The 17,321-nt window shown below is 45.0% G+C and overlaps 1 protein-coding gene across 4 annotated transcripts in view; it reads left to right on the forward strand.

Annotated features, from left to right (window-relative positions):
• The window catches only part of LOC129344441 (ras GTPase-activating protein 4-like), a 70,237-nt gene that overhangs the window by 34,133 nt on the left and 18,783 nt on the right, over positions 1-17,321 (forward strand). For 2 of the 4 annotated variants that reach the window (XM_055001064.1, XM_055001065.1), the window contains exons 2-6: positions 611-667; positions 3,098-3,211; positions 5,843-5,904; positions 11,799-11,928; positions 16,109-16,190. In XM_055001064.1, the coding sequence (XP_054857039.1) occupies positions 611-667; positions 3,098-3,211; positions 5,843-5,904; positions 11,799-11,928; positions 16,109-16,190 (445 nt within the window). Of the gene's footprint in view, positions 1-610; positions 668-3,097; positions 3,212-5,694; positions 5,721-5,842; positions 5,905-11,798; positions 11,929-16,108; positions 16,191-17,321 lie in introns of those variants that run through there. The other 2 variants (XM_055001066.1, XM_055001067.1) reach the window with 2 other exon arrangements.

Here is a 17,321-nt window from a genome sequence, read left to right on the forward strand (position 1 = left end):
ATAGCAACCGGCGGCATTATTATAGCAACTTTTGGAGCATTGAAAAGTAAGGCGTTGCCTATTGTAAGTTTATTTTGCTTACTTTAAAAAATTTTTGGAGCTTTGAAAGTTGTAGACTTTATTGATATTGGTTCAAGAGCTTGAGGTTCATTCCATGTGAGTTAATTTCATAAGCTTCGTTGTCTTGGAGCATTGCTCGTTTCAACCCCTCGCGGGATTCCCTCCCCCCCCCTTTATTGTATTGGTGCCACTTGTCCAGCATACAACAAGACAGCCCTCCTGTCTTCCTTTTCCTCCTAACTTCCACGCAGAGAGGGATTTTATGCAATTAAATAATTGCTGGTTACTTGCACGTTAAGCCAATTGAATGCTCCATTCTCTCCTTTTTTTGTTTACAGAATTCAGGGGGACAAGGTGGGATGTAGGAGCTGAAAAAAATAATTGATCATAATAAAGTGGGTCAGACCCATAGCTCAGTGCTGGAACACCTACTTTGCAAGACAACTGTGCAAGCTTCAGTCTTTGGCATCTCCAGTTTAAAAGATATTTGGTTACTTGTGTTCTAAGTAATCTTTGCCTTGAATATTCTTTATTCCTTCTTTTTTTTCAGTACAGGAAGCAGTGACCCTTATTGTATTGTGAAAATTGACAATGAAGCCATCATCAGGTAAGCTGACAATACTTCAGTGCCCTAAATTTCTCACACACACCCTTATTTTTCTGGGACCACAAACAGGATTGTATCCGAGGTCAAGATTCAGGGATATTTCCCGAGCTCCATACAAAATGTGCAAATTCAAAAAGGAGGTCTTATTTAGTTTATTTTTATCCCACTTTTTAGTCAGGTTTGGCTGCCAAAGCTGTACACAGTAATTAAAAAAATACAAACCCCACTATAATTAATTATAATTGTGTACTATCAAGGCGCAACCAATTCATGGTGACCCCATGAGATGAGACATGAGCAGAGGTGGTTTGCCATTGGTCATTTTCACACTGCTTACTGGCCACGGAACATCGCGCCAAGCTCCCGAAACGACAGCGTCTTCCTGGTGCAATTTTGCCCGAGAATGGTAGTTCTTGTGCAAAATCGCGCCAGGAAGACGCTGTCGTTCCAGGAGCTTGGCGCGATGTTCCGTGGCCGGTCAGCAGTGTGAAAACGGCCACTGTCTTTCTCAGAATTGCAATCCCAGCGTTCCTTGGTTGTCTCCCATCCAAATAGGGCTGACCCTGCTTAACTTCCAAGCTCTAACAAGACTGGCTATTTGGGGCTATGCAGACTGGTAGATCCCACTGTAATTCGATACAAATGTGTATGGTATAGGATTACCAATCTCCAGGCGAGGTTTTGAGTTTTCCTGGAATTTGAAGTGATACCCAGACTACAGAGATCAGGTCCCTTGGAGGAAGTGACCATTTCAGAAGGCAGACTCTGTGGGATCACATCTCTGCGGAGCTCTCTCCCTTCTTCCAAGCTCTGTCCTCTCAGGTTCCATCCCCAAACCTCCAGGAATTTGCCAAACTATGGTTGACAACCCTAGTACCGGATTGGATTTTGGTGTAGGGGAGGGGGCTGATCAACTGGAGCAGGACGCAGGTCCAGTGCTCCTGGTGGCCCCTTTGAGGGCATTTGGAAGCTATAGGGATGGCAGCTGTCAACACAATGCGGTTCCAGAGTCCCTATAAACACTGAGAGTCTCTCTACATGAGACATTTGACACGTGAAGAACACATGTCGGGAGATGCAATGTTAGCCAGGAAAGGTAGTTTAAAAAGACAGAACTGGCAGCATGGCAAAGGCTTTGCTATACATTGAAGTTGCGTGAAGGGGCTGTGAAATACCAGAAGGGAAACTTCAGCCCGTTATAACCTCTCCATGTCCAAGCCCGGCTCTTGATGGTAGCTCCAGCCCATTTCCATTCCTCGCTGCTCTCTGGTTGTGATCCCACATAGTTTTAGACTGGAGAAGCGAAATTGACAGAGCCTTTGGGGAGGCGAAGATGAAATCAACAAACCGTCTGAGGAGCAATCTCCGCCATATCTGTCTTTTTAAATTACGCTTCTCGGCGAACATTGCATCTCCCTACATTTGATGAATACACGCCAAGGGGTCTCGTGCGGAGACACTCTGAACCCGGTATGCATGCCAAAGGCACAAATTCCTTTTGGCTTTTGTTAATTTCATAAAACTGTGTCATGCCCCCAGTAAGTGATCTCTTTTCTTTCTAATCTGGATATCTCCAAAATTCAGTCCCTTCATTTGGCCCTTTTCCTTTCCCAGCTCTTCAATACCCTTTTTGAGATATCGAATGTTAGTTCCTTTTCCTCACGGTTCCTAGCGTGGAACTGACTTCTTAGGTATGATTGCATGCCAGGTTTTTTCTTTTCATCCAGCTTATGCCCCCCATCCCAAACTTGAAGATTTCTTAGACAAAATTAGTTCCTATCCCACCTACATTTAGGTTGAACTTGGGGTTTATTTATTTTTTTACCTAGTACCAGGGCTTTTTTTCTGGGAAAATTGGTGGTGGAATTCAGTGGGTTGCTCTCGGAGAAAATGGTCACATGGCTGGTGGCCCCGCCCCCTGATCTCCAGACAGAGGGGAGATTAGATTGCCCTCTGCGCAGCGCGGCGCAGCGCGGAGGGCCATCTAACCTCCCCTCTGTCTGGAGATCAGGGGGCGGGGCCACCAGCCATGTGACCATTTTCAAGAGGTTCCAGAACTCCGTTCCCCCGTGTTCCTGCTGAAAAAAAGCCCTGCCTAGTACAGTAAAAACCTAAGAAGATTTTCCTGGGAGTAAGCCCGTTGGGACAGTTCTGAGTAGGATTTTGAGTTGACCTGCTTAGGATTGCTCTCTTGTTTATGTTGTTTCCTCATTTGCTGTGTTGTTACTCATCGAATTGGAGAAGGTGGACTCCTCTGAGGTTTCTAAATGTTGGTCGGTATGAGAGGCAGTCTTTTTACTGTTTCTTCAAGGAACGTGTATAACTGGGATATAGATCTAGCTTTCTAAACTTTAGTAATATAGCCCCTCTTTGTTTTTCCAGAAGATATAGACTTGTTATTTATGTGTCAATCCTTTCCCTCCCCCTCAGGACAGCCACCGTGTGGAAAACTTTGTTCCCTTTCTGGGGTGAAGAATATGAGGTCCACCTACCCCCCACCTTCCACTGTGTATCCTTCTATGTGATGGATGAAGATGCACTAAGGTACAATGTCATCTCTTGTGAAGTTTGTCCATCCTTCTTCTTTGGCCCTTCCCACAATTCGATATGCAAGATATGCTATTGCCTTATACTGAATCAGACCATTGGTCCATCTAGCTCAGTACTGGAAGTAGCTCTCTAGGATTTAGGGCAGTGGAAGCTCTCCCCCCACATCTGCCCGCCAGGATCATTGGAGATACCAGTGGCTGAACCTAGGACTTCCTGCACGTGCTGCACCACTGATCTTTGTTTACTTCATTTATGCCCCACTTTTCTCCCCAACTTTAGGGCCCAAAGTGGCTTACAAATTCTCCTCCCCTCCATTTTATCCTCGCAACAACCTGTGAGATAGGTTAGGTGGATGATTGGCCCAACATTACCCAGCAAGCTTCCATGGCAGAATTGGGAATTCAGACTTGGGTCTTCTAGATCCTAGATCACCATTCTAATCATTACATCACCAGTACACCACTCTTAAAGCAATGGCAGGCAATCTTTTGATTGGCTAGAGTGCCACCAGTCCCAGTCCAATGAGAAGTGCTCCTCCAATGTACATGATGGGTGGAATGGTTGGTCCTCTGATTCACTGAGCTGGAGGATAATGTTGCATGAACAGGCAAGAGGAGGTTTGCTCTATGAATTTTAGGGCTGTAGCCATAAAGGTTGTATTTCACAGTTTCAGTCCTTTTGAAACTTCGCTTTCCTTCAAACTTCAAAATCCAGTTCCCACAATATTCATAACTGAGAAAGGCAGTGAAACATTTGAAACTGGAGGGGGGTGGGATAGAAATACGATTTTTTTTTTTTACCCCACACTATATTATTTAGCTGCTTTGGTGGCCCTGATTGGACAGAAAGGTGAGATCTAATGGTTGTAAATAAATAAATTTAGGTATTGCAAATTTAGCTTCTCTGAAGAAAACATCCACGGGGTTTCCGAGCGGTCCCCCATCCAGGCATTGACACACAACACAGGCTTACTTAATATCAGCAGATTGCTACGTTGTTTGGATCTTGAAGCTGAAAGAATTCTGCCAGCCATCCCCAAATAAAGGATGCTTTCAAAATTCCCCTCCTTTGTATTTCTCCCACATTTCCTGGTCTTGTTTCCAAAACGATGTATTAGGGATCCTACACCCTACCATTTTTTAATTTCTGCATTTCGTACTGCTTTAACACTGCTTTCAGTTCCTTCCATTTGCTTGCATCTTTTCCCCCTCCTACTCAGTTACTGATCTACATGCACTAGAGATGGGCATGAACTGGGAAAATGGCGGTTCATTGCGATTCGTGATTCGTCACGTTTCACAAACCAAAAACCATGAACCGGTATGAAATTGCCCGGTTCGCGAACCGGTTTCTTTGGTTCATGAATACGTCAGGGGGCAGCAGAAGGTCTGCAGAAAGCACCCCCCCCCCGTTGCCTAGGAAACTGATTGATCGGTGGGTGCCAGGCTGTCTGCTGTGACCGAACCGAAAAACGAACCAAATGAACTGGCCCCAAAATTGTCGCGGTTCCTGAGGTTCATCAGAAGTGCCCTCCAACAAACCACTGGTTCACGAACCCCCAAAAAGACACAGTTCATGATGAATTTTGGTTCGTATTTTGGTTTGTGCCCAGCTTTAATACGCACATTTATAAAACTCTGCCAAAGCATAATCTTGATGGGATTATATGTTAAAATATTTTTGCATGCTACTTTACCTGTACGTCTGGAGCGCATATCTGCACGATCCAAACTCACACACAAAAATAATGATCGCATGCATGTGTACAGTTGCACTGATTTTTTTCATTGTTTTGCCAATGTCTACATTCTTTTTATCACTTTTTATTTTAACTTTAACATTTAACATAGAAGACAATTTCAACATTCAACTATCAACCCTAATAATTAAAAGAGAATACTAACAACAGAACAATAAGAATCCTGTGAAGAAGTGCATGCCTTACAAAGATTAATAGAATACAAAGTCTTAAGTATTATTTTGGCAAAGCAGTCTCTGTAGCTGCATCGTTTGAAATGTAGTCAAAGTATGGAACCACTTTTCCCACAAGCTTGTTTGGAAGGCTTTATCGTTTGTTGTTAATTGCTCTGATATTTTGTCCATAACTATCATGTCCGAGATTTTATACATCCACCACGTGACTGTTGGTATTTTGTTTGATGTCCACATTTGTGCCAACAGGAATTTGCCATCAGTAAAAGTTCTGTCGGCTCTTTTCTGAGAGCTGGTAGTGAAGAGTGATTCCAAGCTTTTTGGAAAAGAATTGTAAAAATAATGGAAACTATTGTAGGTAACTATTCCATACAAACCTGGAGTAATTCTTTTAACTTTCGAAATCAGTGTCTATATTCTAAATAATCATTAACGTAGAAGAAAGGTAATAGGCAAAGGAAGTGAAACCCGTATCATACTGTGCGTGCTCTGATTTTGGAAGGAATTCGATTCTCGCAGTTAGTGTGGAAGACAATACGAGACAGGAACTGCAAAGTAATAGAGAAAAGAGGTATATTCATTCATCCCGATATTGCACCAAACGTACATACATTTTGGGGGGTTAACCTTTCGTGGTGGTTTGTGACAACCTTTTGTTCTCCCCCTTCCCTTGTCTCTTTGTTCTCCTGTCAGCCGGGATGATGTGATCGGGAAAGTCTCCCTTACCCACAGCCTGTTGGCAGAGCATCCCAAAGGTGAGATTGATTCTCCCAGAAGAGGATCTATTTTTACTTCTGGAGGAGTAAACAGAAAAAAGGTGGCTCGGTAGCTTTTCAAGCCAGTATTGGCAGTTCTTCTCTGGGTACTCCAAGTCAGTTACAGTTGGGGAAGATTGCCCCTTAAGGCCACCAGGGAAAATCCCAGTGGACAGATGGGCTGGGCAGGGGGCATGCAAAGTGGGTGGCATTTGCGGCCACCACAAGATGGTGGCCCTGCAAGGGGAGCAGGACCTGCCATTGTTGCATGCTGGGCAGAAGCTGTGGCAAGCCTACTCCTTCCTTCCCTCTTTCACTGGGGGCATGGCCAGGGCCCCTTCACCCTTCCCCCCATTGGTGGGGTGAGGTCAGGGCTCCTAAACCTGTCCCTCTGCCCTTCCATGGGGAAAGGACCACTTCTTGCTTCTCCCTCTTGGGGAGGGGACAGGGCTCTTTTTAGTCCTGTTTTGCCTCCCAGCCCACTGCAATCCTAAGTAGAGTTGCACCCTTTTGAGCTCATTGCAGATTGAATCCAGCTGTAGGACACTCATTCATTCTTGCTCTGCTCCTCTCTCTCGTGGTGCCCACAGGGAAGCCGACAGCTTGGCTGATTGCTTTTCTGAAGAAAAGGGGAGATGGATCCATCTTGCAGAGCTCCACTTCCCTATGCACCGCCTTGGCAACTCTCCCCCCACCCCCCCAAATCCCTCTAGCTTCAGGTCTACAGCTCTAAAAATGAGAGATTCCTGCTTGCTAGCAGATTCCACTTGTTGGAGGAGGGCTTTGTTTTACAAATAAACCCAGTAGTGATTTTTAATTCCTTTTTAAAGATCCACAGTCTTAACATGCTGCTTGTTCAATACAGAACTGCTGGTATATTTTTTTCCTAAGAAGATACACATTTCCATTTTGAGGGGCAAATGACATTGATACAGGGTTCGGTGGAAAGGAAAGGGTGGGGGCCAAATCAACTCCCTCTCTTCAAGTCAGACGTGCTGATGTTCTTGATTTGTGTATACTGTTCCATCCATAGAAAAGACGAGTTTTAGGATCCTTAGAAAGCAGCGTGCCAGAGTCTGCTGCTTTCCCCCCAGATCTTTGTAGATCCACCTCTCCTTGCGTCTTAATGGGAATCTGAGCCGCATAAAAGAACAGGTTGGAGAGGGCAGGAAATGAGCAGACAAGAGATGGTTCTCGCAGCCGAATCACTCCCCACGCACACAGGCACATGCACGGTGTTCTCTGCTGTCGTCTGGCTGCTGGGCTAGACAGGAGCATAGAGCGGACGTGAGCTGCTTGCTGAAGGGCTAGCCAAACGTGCTGAAGAGTCCTGGTGACTCATCCTTTAGGCGTAGGAAGAGGGGACCGTCTCTGAGAAGCAATTCCCCCACCCACTCAACATCAGTTGCTGGGCTGATCAAACCCTCATGGCTCAAAGTGGCCAACGCTGCTCGAGATCCCCGCAGACCATTGTGGCATAGGTTTAGAGATGCACAAGATCCAAGCCTTCTGCCAGTTCTCTTTAGGTATGCAAATTCCAAGGCCCCAGCTAGTTTCCCCGTCTGCCCCACATCCAGGCAAATGTGCTCTGTGTATTCCGTGTTCTCGGGGCATGGGGGCTGATTTGGATCGGGACTGCGGCACATGGAGAGAGGGGATTCCGGTCTCCTCGGCCTGCTTCTTTCCTGACCTGAAACAGAGACCACTACTTGCACCACTGAAGAAGCTTACATATTATGGGGGTGACATGTAAGATTCCTTAATAGCAGCTCCCCATTTCAGGGTGGGGAACTAAAGTGAGGCGAGGCTAAAGCCCCTGCGTTCCACATGCTGCTATCTCAGTCTGCAGCAGACCCCCCCCACCCCCCAATATGCCTGAGAAGTAAGTTTCAGAAAGTGCTGGGAATTCAGTTTTTAGAGTGTCTGATTTTAAATAACCCAGAGTGAGCCAGAAGCAGTCGAATGTGTAATTGGGCCCTGATTTACTGCAGGTGACTTTTTAGGGGTGGGGGGTGGGGAATGTGTCGGAATCGACCTGCTCTCTTCACCCCCTCTGTCCAGCATTCCCTGTGCAGTCATTGGCTCGCGTGACCAAAGCCTACACGTGTGCACAAAATAGTACTCTTGCAAACTGATCTGTGCAGAACGTCAGAGGAACACATGGCAGCCCACATTAGTGTGATCCCAACAAGTCCCCCTCTCAGGCTAATCTACCTCACAGGGTTGCTGTGAGGACAAAAGAGGGGAGGAGATAAAGGTATACTTTCCAGATCTCCTGGAAGAAACAATGAAGTATACTGTCATCATTTGTGTTTGGGATAACGTGAAATAGCCAGCAAGGCTGATTCTTCCTGTAAGGATTGTTGCAATGATCTATACAACTCTAAACAGCTCCAAATACTCAAATATATTACAGTTTATTTCATACAGTAGATTCTGTTAATTCATTATTGACCACGGGCTGCTCTATTCCACACATTTGAATAAGGTGAACACAGAAAGCTGCCTTATACTGAGTCATGTCCTTGGTCTATCTAGATTAATATTGTCTACTCTGGATGGCAGCAGCTCTCCAGGGTCTCAGGTCAAGGTCTTTCACATCACCCGCTGCCTTATCCTTTTAACTGGAAATGTCCCGGGTTGAAACAGAGATCTTCTGCATGCCTGTCAGGCTATGGATGACAGGCTATGGCAGATAGATCCCTGTACCATGGCAACAAGAAATCCAGGCTCTTGGTTTAAATGGCTTTATTCAGAAATCAAAGCATTTCCATAGATATGTCCATAGGGTTACTCAGAAGCAAGGTAAGCGTCTAAGCAGTAAGAGCAAGATTGACAGGAATAGTAAGATGTGGGAAGATCCTTCCTCTTAACATACACGGCTGCTCCTTTCCCCTCCCAACAGTAAACAGGACTTTGGGCGCGAATTTGTCCCGAGAACGTCTCACATATTTGTACTATCAAGTCGAGACACTGAGAAAGCAAGAGATCAAAGTCGAGACATAGCAATGCATGGGAGTGAGCAGTCTACAAGGTCATGAGCACTGAAAGTTTCTACAGTTTGTTAGGTAAAGCACCTGCAATAAGCCTGTAAAAGAAACAGTTGTGGCATTGGCAATATGACATCAAGTTACAGCATGAAGGTCAGTATTAGTATTAGCATTGGCATGGATGGGGTTCAGACATGACAATGCCAAGCAAATATGCTACCACTGAGATAGGCCCCTCTCCAAGGATCCCGGGAACTACAGCTCTTTAAGAGGTGCTTGCAATCTCTACCGGAGACCTCGTCACCTTTATGGAATTGCAATTCTCAGAGAAGTCATGGCAAACTGCTCTAAAATTGATGTATTTCTGCTATTTGGACCCCCAAAATCTCTGTTACAATTTTGGATCTCCACTATGCAATTCGAGCCCATGATTTTTTACCTTTTTCAGTTTGCTCACGCACAGTTTTTCCTGTAAAATGTATGTATGTTGTTCATTATTCCCTGTGCCTCTGTGAATCAGCCTTATACACGTAAATAATGTACATCGTAAGTAAAATTTTGCAAGATAAAAACCGCAAAACCTGCCTACATCATGCAAATGAACACGAAGTGGAGAAACAAAACGTCCAACAGATCCCAGCAGAAACCAGAGGGACCGTTTGGGCCTCCTTCATTTGTGCAGATGTATCTTGCTTTCTCTTTCTGTGCTATAAATATACTTGCAGCGATGAACAGATAACCATCAGATCAGATCTCATTTTGCTAGTCATGCCGAATTGGGTTTTCTGAGTCATTTTGGGCTGTGTCCAGATCACGATGCGGTCCCTCTTTCAAAAGTGATTGGGTTGGCTGGAGAGGTGCCGAGTCATTATTTGGAGAACCAGTGCACACCGCAGCTTCTGCGCTTATGTAACCATCAAAAATCAGTTTCTTTTTATAGTGCCTCTTAATGAAATTTTCAACATGATTATAAAACATATAGGAAATAAGAAAAACTAGGTAAAAATATAAAAAACAAAAAAATTAAAAAACAGTGAAAAGGAGAGAAAAAGAAAAAGAGGGAAAAACGAATTAATAGGAACATATACCAGTTTTCTGTTTTCCATTTGAAGCAATTGAAAGCTGATACAAGTTCTAAACTAAATTTAACATTTAACATCTATGCTTTCTTCCTAATCTTCAAATAAGCATAGCTTCGTTCTTCTCGTTCTATTTCAGCATCAAGTCAATTGTGAGTTTCTATGTAAATGAATATCTACAATCTTTTCTCTAATCAATAACCTTAATATAACTAGCACAACATAATGAAAAAGTCTTTAGAAAATTTTCTACCTTCAAGGCCTTCATAACTCAGTCATTAGTAACCAAAAGCATATCCAATCCTAAATATATTTTATGTCTCTCTAAAAAATAAATACATTCTTTAACAGAGCCATTTTTTATTCTAACAACAGTTAGACCCAAATTACCCATCAAAATGAAAAGGGGCTTTAATAGTTTAACCCTATAAGATTCTAATATTTCTTTCTAAAAGTCTAGCAGTCTGTAAATAAATAAACCTGTTCTAATCACCCATTAAACACCAACTTAAATACATCAGACCCATTAACTTCTCCATCAAGTATGTAAGAAAAAAATCTTTTCATTTAGAACATACAAACCCAAAATTAAAGTCTTTATTCGCTCTATGCTAACTTCTCTGGCCATCCTTATTCATCCCTTATTGCCTCTTTTGGTTACAGTTTGTGATGAATTCAGTGCCTCTCAAACGATAGCAAAGAGCTGCCCTTAGGCTAAGAATGATGCCAATGAAATGTTTTAAGAAGGCGATGCTCGGCTACTGCGTTTTCATAACTTAATGGCAGGATCTGTTAGCTGAACAGCATTTTAAATGTGGAAGGTGAAAGAGTCAGTTGTGCGATGCTTACAATGAGAAGTTCAATTGCTGCTACGAATGAAGAGGAATGCCATTTTTTCTAGGGGGTTGTGGGGGGTGGAGATGTCATGCAGAGTCTAGAAGCAGGAGTGCTATTACCAGGGCTTTTTTTCAGCTGGAACACGGTGGAATGGAGTTCTGGAACCTCTTGAAAACGGTCACATGGCTGGTGGCCCCGCCCCCTGATCTCCAGACAGAGGGGAGTTTAGATTGCGCCATCCGTCGTGGAGGGCAATCTAAACTCCTCTCTGTCTGGAGATCAGGGGGCGGGGCCACTGCCATGTGACCATTTTCTCCGAGGGCAACCCACTGAGTTCCACTACCACTTTTCCCAGAAAAAAAGCCCTGGCTATTACAGTCCAGGATTGGTAGTGGTGGAGAGTGCCCTCAAGTCATAGCTGACTTCTGGCAACCCCTGGTGAGGTTCATGGCAAGAGACTAACAAAGGTGGTTTGCCAGTGCCTGCTTCTGCAACCCTGGTCTTCGTTGGCGGTCTCCCATCCCATTATTAACCAAGGCCAGCCCTGCTTAGCTTCTGAAATGTGACGAAATCAGGCTCACCTGTGCTATCCAGGTCAGGGCATGGTCCAGGATTACAAGTTGGCAAGTTGTGAAAGCAGGATTGAGAAGAAGTCAAAAGGGAGATGGGGTGGAAGAAGTTCCAAACACAGCGAAGGCTCGAAACAGCCACTGTTTCATCAGATGTAGCTGCAAAGGAGAGGCAAAGATGGACAACATTAGAAACATAATATTGCTTTACTGCAAATCCTCCAACAATCTCTGCCAGTATTTGTTGTAAAATGTTCAGTGAGTTGCCAAAGCTTATCTTCCACATGCCATTTCTGACATACTCAACTCTTAAATTGAGTTTAGCCTTGCCCTGTCTCTCTGTGGTAGGATGCTGATGTTCCCACGTGAAATTCCTTCATTATTTTTTAAAAAAAAATTCTTTCTATTTATGCTTACAGGTTACTGCGGTTGGCTGAACCTCACTGAAATCGACCCGGATGAGGAAGTGCAGGGGGAACTTCACCTCCGGATTGAAATCGTGGGCAGCGATGCGGCGAAGAAGCTCCGCTGCAGGGTGTTTGATGCTCGGTAAGACTGACTTGAGCAAGCCGGAGGGAAGGGGCTTTGAAAGATGGCTGGGCCTGGACAAAAACGGAGGTCAGAGAAGGTCAAGGCAAGGCCCGCAGCAGTGGCAAGACCGGCAAGAAGGTGGACTTGGTTTTGGGCTGGTTCCAGGTTCCAAATGCTGCTGCCAGTCTGAGTAGATAGTACTGACCTTAATAGGCCAATGATCTGAATCAGTATAAGGTAGCTTCATGTGCAAGTCTTTGCCTTCTTATTTATTTATTCATTTCATTTATACCCTGACGCTCGCCCCAGTCGCTACCCAAAGCAGCTTACGTCACTCTCCTCTGTTTATACCTTCACAACTACCCTGTAAGGTAGGTTATGCTAAGAGCATGTGACTGGCCCAAGGTCACCCAGCAAGTTTCCATGGGACAGCCGTGATTTCTTTTTGGGTCTCCTAGATCCTAGTCTGAAAATCTAACCACTACATTACGTTGGTTCTTCTGTGTGGAACCCCTGTGAAGACTATGGAAATGTCTCTCTGTGGTTTTATTTCCTCTGCGTTAAATTTACTGGGTTCTTTCAACCTTTCCTCACTCCCACTGCAGGCTGCTGAATACTCTGTTATGCCTTGTGTGTGTGTTCTCTGCCTTTCTTTCGCGATCACCTACCTTCCACCAATTGAGGACCCAGCAGGCAGCTGCTCTTTTGATTAAATAGATGGTGGTGGAGAGTACCCTCAAGTCATAGGTGAATTATGGCGACCCCTGCTGGGGTTTTCAAGGCAAGAGACTAACAGAGATGGTTTGCCATTGCCTGCCTCTGCAACCCTGGTCTTCGATGGAGGCCTCCCATCCAATTACTAACCAAGGCCGACCCTGCTTAGCTTCTGAGATCTGATGAGATCAGGCTCACCTTGGGCGATCCAGGTCCGGACGATTAAAGAGATACTAGGAAAGTAATACTGTCCTGGAGCAGGTTATCTGCAATACACCTTTCCAGCTCTAGTGGACAAAATGGCAGTCTTCGTGTTGCACCGTCCTTTAGTGTTCATGTGCAGCAATTGACACAAGAGATGAAGCATCGGGCCCTTTCTCTGATATTTTACTTAGAGAGACTGAGGGAGGCAGCTGAACCGGGGGAAGGGGGCAATAACAACTCTAGCAACTCTTGCTCTAATCATTGTAACCTGATACCCCTGAAAGGCAGAAACAAGGACACTAGGGGCCAAGCTACAAGTGACGAATGACACTTGAACAGCAAGTGGATTGAGTGGCGCGCAAGTGAACAGGGAGAAATACACTTGCCGTTCAAGTGTCATTCGTCACTTGTAGCTTCGCCCTGAGACCTATATGGATACTAAAAATTAAGGACTGTCCGAGTTAAAGAGGTAAAGTGAATGGTTTATTAATTGGTGTAAAAGAACCTTGTAGTTCTACAGCAGGGAATCTGGCTGAGGTGTCAGTGACCTATGTGGAATCCACACACACCCTTCCTCGAGTCACAGTGACGCCCCTTCCTCTGCTCACTAGTTCTTAATCTTTGGACTACTAGGAGCCACCAGGGGATTGACCAAGCCCTGCGTCAGGGAACGTTCTGCTCTTGCGTTCCCCTCTCTAATTACCTGTGTCCTTAACTGTCTACAGGACATTTGACTGACAGCCGGGAATGAGCCGTGCCGTTCTATTTTTAAAGGAGATACCAAACAGCTTTGGAACAAAAGAGCTGCAACTCAGAGGCAGCTTGGCAATCAATTTTGCATATTGCCTCTGATTATCATTATTACATATTCATTTTTTGTATTAGTAATGGCTTCTAATTTTTAAATAGCTTGTCAAAGAGTTTCCATTTACGTTATCGCAATAAATCATATGATAGCCCTATGAGGTAGGCCAGTGTTATCATTCTCCTATTATGGACTGAACAAGAGAGAGAAAGGGTTTTTGCCTATGGCTGTCAAGGACATTCCTTGTAATGGCTAAATTGGAACCAGGAGTTTCCTAATTCATGTTCTGAAAGGCATTTTCATGTGCAAGGTGTTAAAAGAGATGTTGCTTTAGGATCATAATGCAAAGCTTAATCTACCCCACTGGCCAAAATGCTCATTTGCATGACAAATGCCTCTCCTGAATTTTCTCTTCTGCTCAAGCAGTGGTCAGACATTGACCTACAATGAGTCTCTCTCGAAGGTGATTTGAGTGTCTATCAGACACTTACACCAGTGTTATAACTGAGGACTCTTGCCTCTGATCCTACCCTCTCCAGTCTTTGGAGTCAGGTTTCAAGTAAATACGCAGACCGGAGGCGATGGAAATGCGGAGACTGTGCTAGGAAAAAGAGACAGTGTGCTCACGTCCGCCTTGCTTTACGCTAGCAAACAACATGGTCTGAGTCAGAGATGCATTGAAAGGCCAGAAACATTTCCACATTCTCGCCTTTCCTCTCTTTTTTGTATCTGCCAATTCTCTGCAGCAAGCAAGCATTCCGTATCCTTTCTTTTAAACTCTCACAGACAATTGGAGAAAACCATTTATAGTTAAAAACAATCTCTACAGAGAACTGTTTTTTGTTTTAATCACCTCAGCAAGGGGGACAGACAGATGGAGGGGGGAGATTATGATCTAAAGCCCTTTAATGGGAAAGAAAAATGGCAACCATACAGCTTTTGTGGGGGGCAGTTCTGGAGCTGGGAGGGACACAGTGTGACAGAGATGCCATGAGACTATGAGGAGACGCTACCTTTTTCTTTCTTGGCTCTTTACCTTTCTTCCAGTCCGAGGTCAACTGGAACACAAACATAGCCTTAGATGAAACCGAGCCTCGATGACAGTGGCAGTATTTTGGAGAATGCTCCGCTTGGAGATGAGTCAAGCAGCCTCCGAGGCATTGCCAGTATCGCTGGGGCTTGATTTGGCTTGCGCTTGGGCGCCAGCAGTTCTCCTGGGCAGTGGCCCACCAAGACATTTCACAATAAGTTAAAAGGCCAATCCACCCAGGTTAGCTCCCGCTTGAGAGACCGTTGAGAGTTCCCCAGGCTTTGTCCTGTCCAATTTTTGCTGCAGAAATCTTTGCCACGGCATTGGAAAAGGTATGGTGCGGGTACAGAAGGAGGGTAATGCAACGGAGAGACCGGGCTTCGTTCCTCCACTGCGAGAAAGTTGAGGAAGGGGTGGCGGAGGGATTCTGCTAGTCAAAACAGCAGTGTATGACTCTCTTATAAGTAAGGCTATATTACATCTTTGGGAATAATTGGCTGCAACACTGCTTTCCGTGCTCTGTGTTTTGAGAAGTAAATTTTTTCATGCAAGTCTCTTGTGAGACAGAGCCAATCACCCATGTAGGAGGTATCTTTATTTATTTATTTACTTATTTACTTCATTTATACCTAGCCTTTCTTCCAAGTTGGGACCTAAAGCAGCTTACATTGTTCTGCCCTCTATTTTATCTTAACAACAACCTTGTGAGGTAGATTAGGCAGACAGAGAGTGACTGGCCCAAGGTCAACCAGCCAGCTTCCATGGCAAGGTGGAGATTTGAACTTGGCCTGACACTAACCACTATTCCCCACTGGCTTTGACGTGTCTGCACTTGAGTCACTGCTTTGACCTTCCTCTCCCCTGAACTCAATACCCTGAGGCTTAAAGCAGCCTGTCGGAGAGGGGGGAAACAAGCTTTTTGCAGCTTAGTTACATGCCTGCGGATCCAAACATGGGCCCCCTGCATTATGCATGGTTTGGCCTCAAAATTGTCGGCAATGAGGTCCAGGGGGTATTATGTGGCTCGTCCTTTTTCTCTTTTGTCCTCAAAACCGCTCTGTGTGGTAGGTGAGGCCGAGAGTAACTCTGTTTTCTGGCCAAGTGGAGATTTGAACCCAGTTCTACTCAGTGTAGTATAGGTGTGCAGATGGGCTAGTAAAAATGTTCATTGGCTGGTAGAAAATTTTGGGTGGGCTGATGACTTTTGTGAAGTAATCCCCAAGGCTAATAAGACTATTCTGACCAATTGTTTGTATCTCCATGGAGCACAGATTGGCTCCGTACCTTGCTTGCAACATCTCTATGAGCTTGCCTAGCCTGAGGGGCATGGTGACTTTCCAAAGCTCGCTCCCTCCCTTCCGCTTTGGGCTAGGGCTACTCAGAGAGCCCCTGGTATGTCAGCCATCATCCATTCCTTTTCTTCTCTTCCCTTTTTTCCTTCCCAGGGATTTAGCTCGGAAGGACCGGAATGGAGCATCCGACCCCTTTGTCAGAGTTCGCTATAATGGCAAGACGCAGGAGACTTCAGTGAGTCTGGGCCATGGGTAAAAGAAGATGGGGCTAAACAAGGCATTGGGTGTGTTTTGATGATAAGAAGGAAAGAGATCGATGTGTAAGCATCTGAAGGACCGCTTAGTGATCCGGGGAAGTCAACATGGTTTTGTCCCCAACAGATCTTGTCAGACCAACCTGGTTTCCTTCTTTGATCGAGTGACGAGCTTACTGGATAATGGGAACTCTGTCGACGTGATTTACCTGGATTTCAGCAAAGTTTTTGATAAGTTTCCCCATGACATTCTAATGGGTAAACTGGAAGACTGCGGACTGGACTATAGGACAGTTCGGTGGATAGGGAACTGGTTAGAGGACCACACCCAAAGAGTGGTGGTCAATGGCGTTTCATCAGATTGGAGAGAGGTGTCCAGTGGGATGCCACAGGGCTCGGTTTTGGGCCTGGTACTTTTCAATGTTTTTATCAGTGATCTGGATGAAGGAGTGGAAGGGCTGCTCATTAAATTTGCTGATGATACCAAATTGGGAGAAGTGGCAAACACTCCAGAAGATAGGGTTAAAATTCAACAAGGCCTGAATACTCTGGAGAAGTGGTCAGTTGTGAACAGGATGCAATTCAACATAGATAAGTACACAGTATTACATCTGGGCCACAAAAATGTGAAGCACAAATACAGGATGGGAGATACACTTCTGGGTAGTAGTGTATGCGAAAGAGATCTTGGGGTAAGAGTGGACTGTAAACTAAATATGAGCAGTCAGTGTGATGCAGTGGCAAAAAAGGCAACCTCGGTCTTGGGTTGTATCAGAAAGGCCGTTGCACCGAAATTGCAGGAGGTCATAGTCCCTCTCTATACTGCCTTGGTCAGGCCGCACCTGGACTACTGTGTGCAGTTCTGGAGTCCTCACTTTAAAAAGGATGTGGACAAAATTGAGAGGGTGCAGAAGAGAGCGACAAGAATGAGCAGGGGTCTGGAGACTGAGCCCTATGTTTAGTTTGGAGAAGAGGAGATTGAGGGGGGACACGATTGCTCTCTTTAAATATTTGAAAGGCTGTCATTTGGAGTAGGGCAAGGAGCTGTTCCACTTGGCAGCAGAGGACAGGACTCGAAGCAATGGGCTTAAATTACATGCACAAAAATACCG

Source organism: Eublepharis macularius, chromosome 17 (assembly GCF_028583425.1).
Source record: "Eublepharis macularius isolate TG4126 chromosome 17, MPM_Emac_v1.0, whole genome shotgun sequence".
Lineage (NCBI taxonomy): Eukaryota > Metazoa > Chordata > Lepidosauria > Squamata > Eublepharidae > Eublepharis > Eublepharis macularius.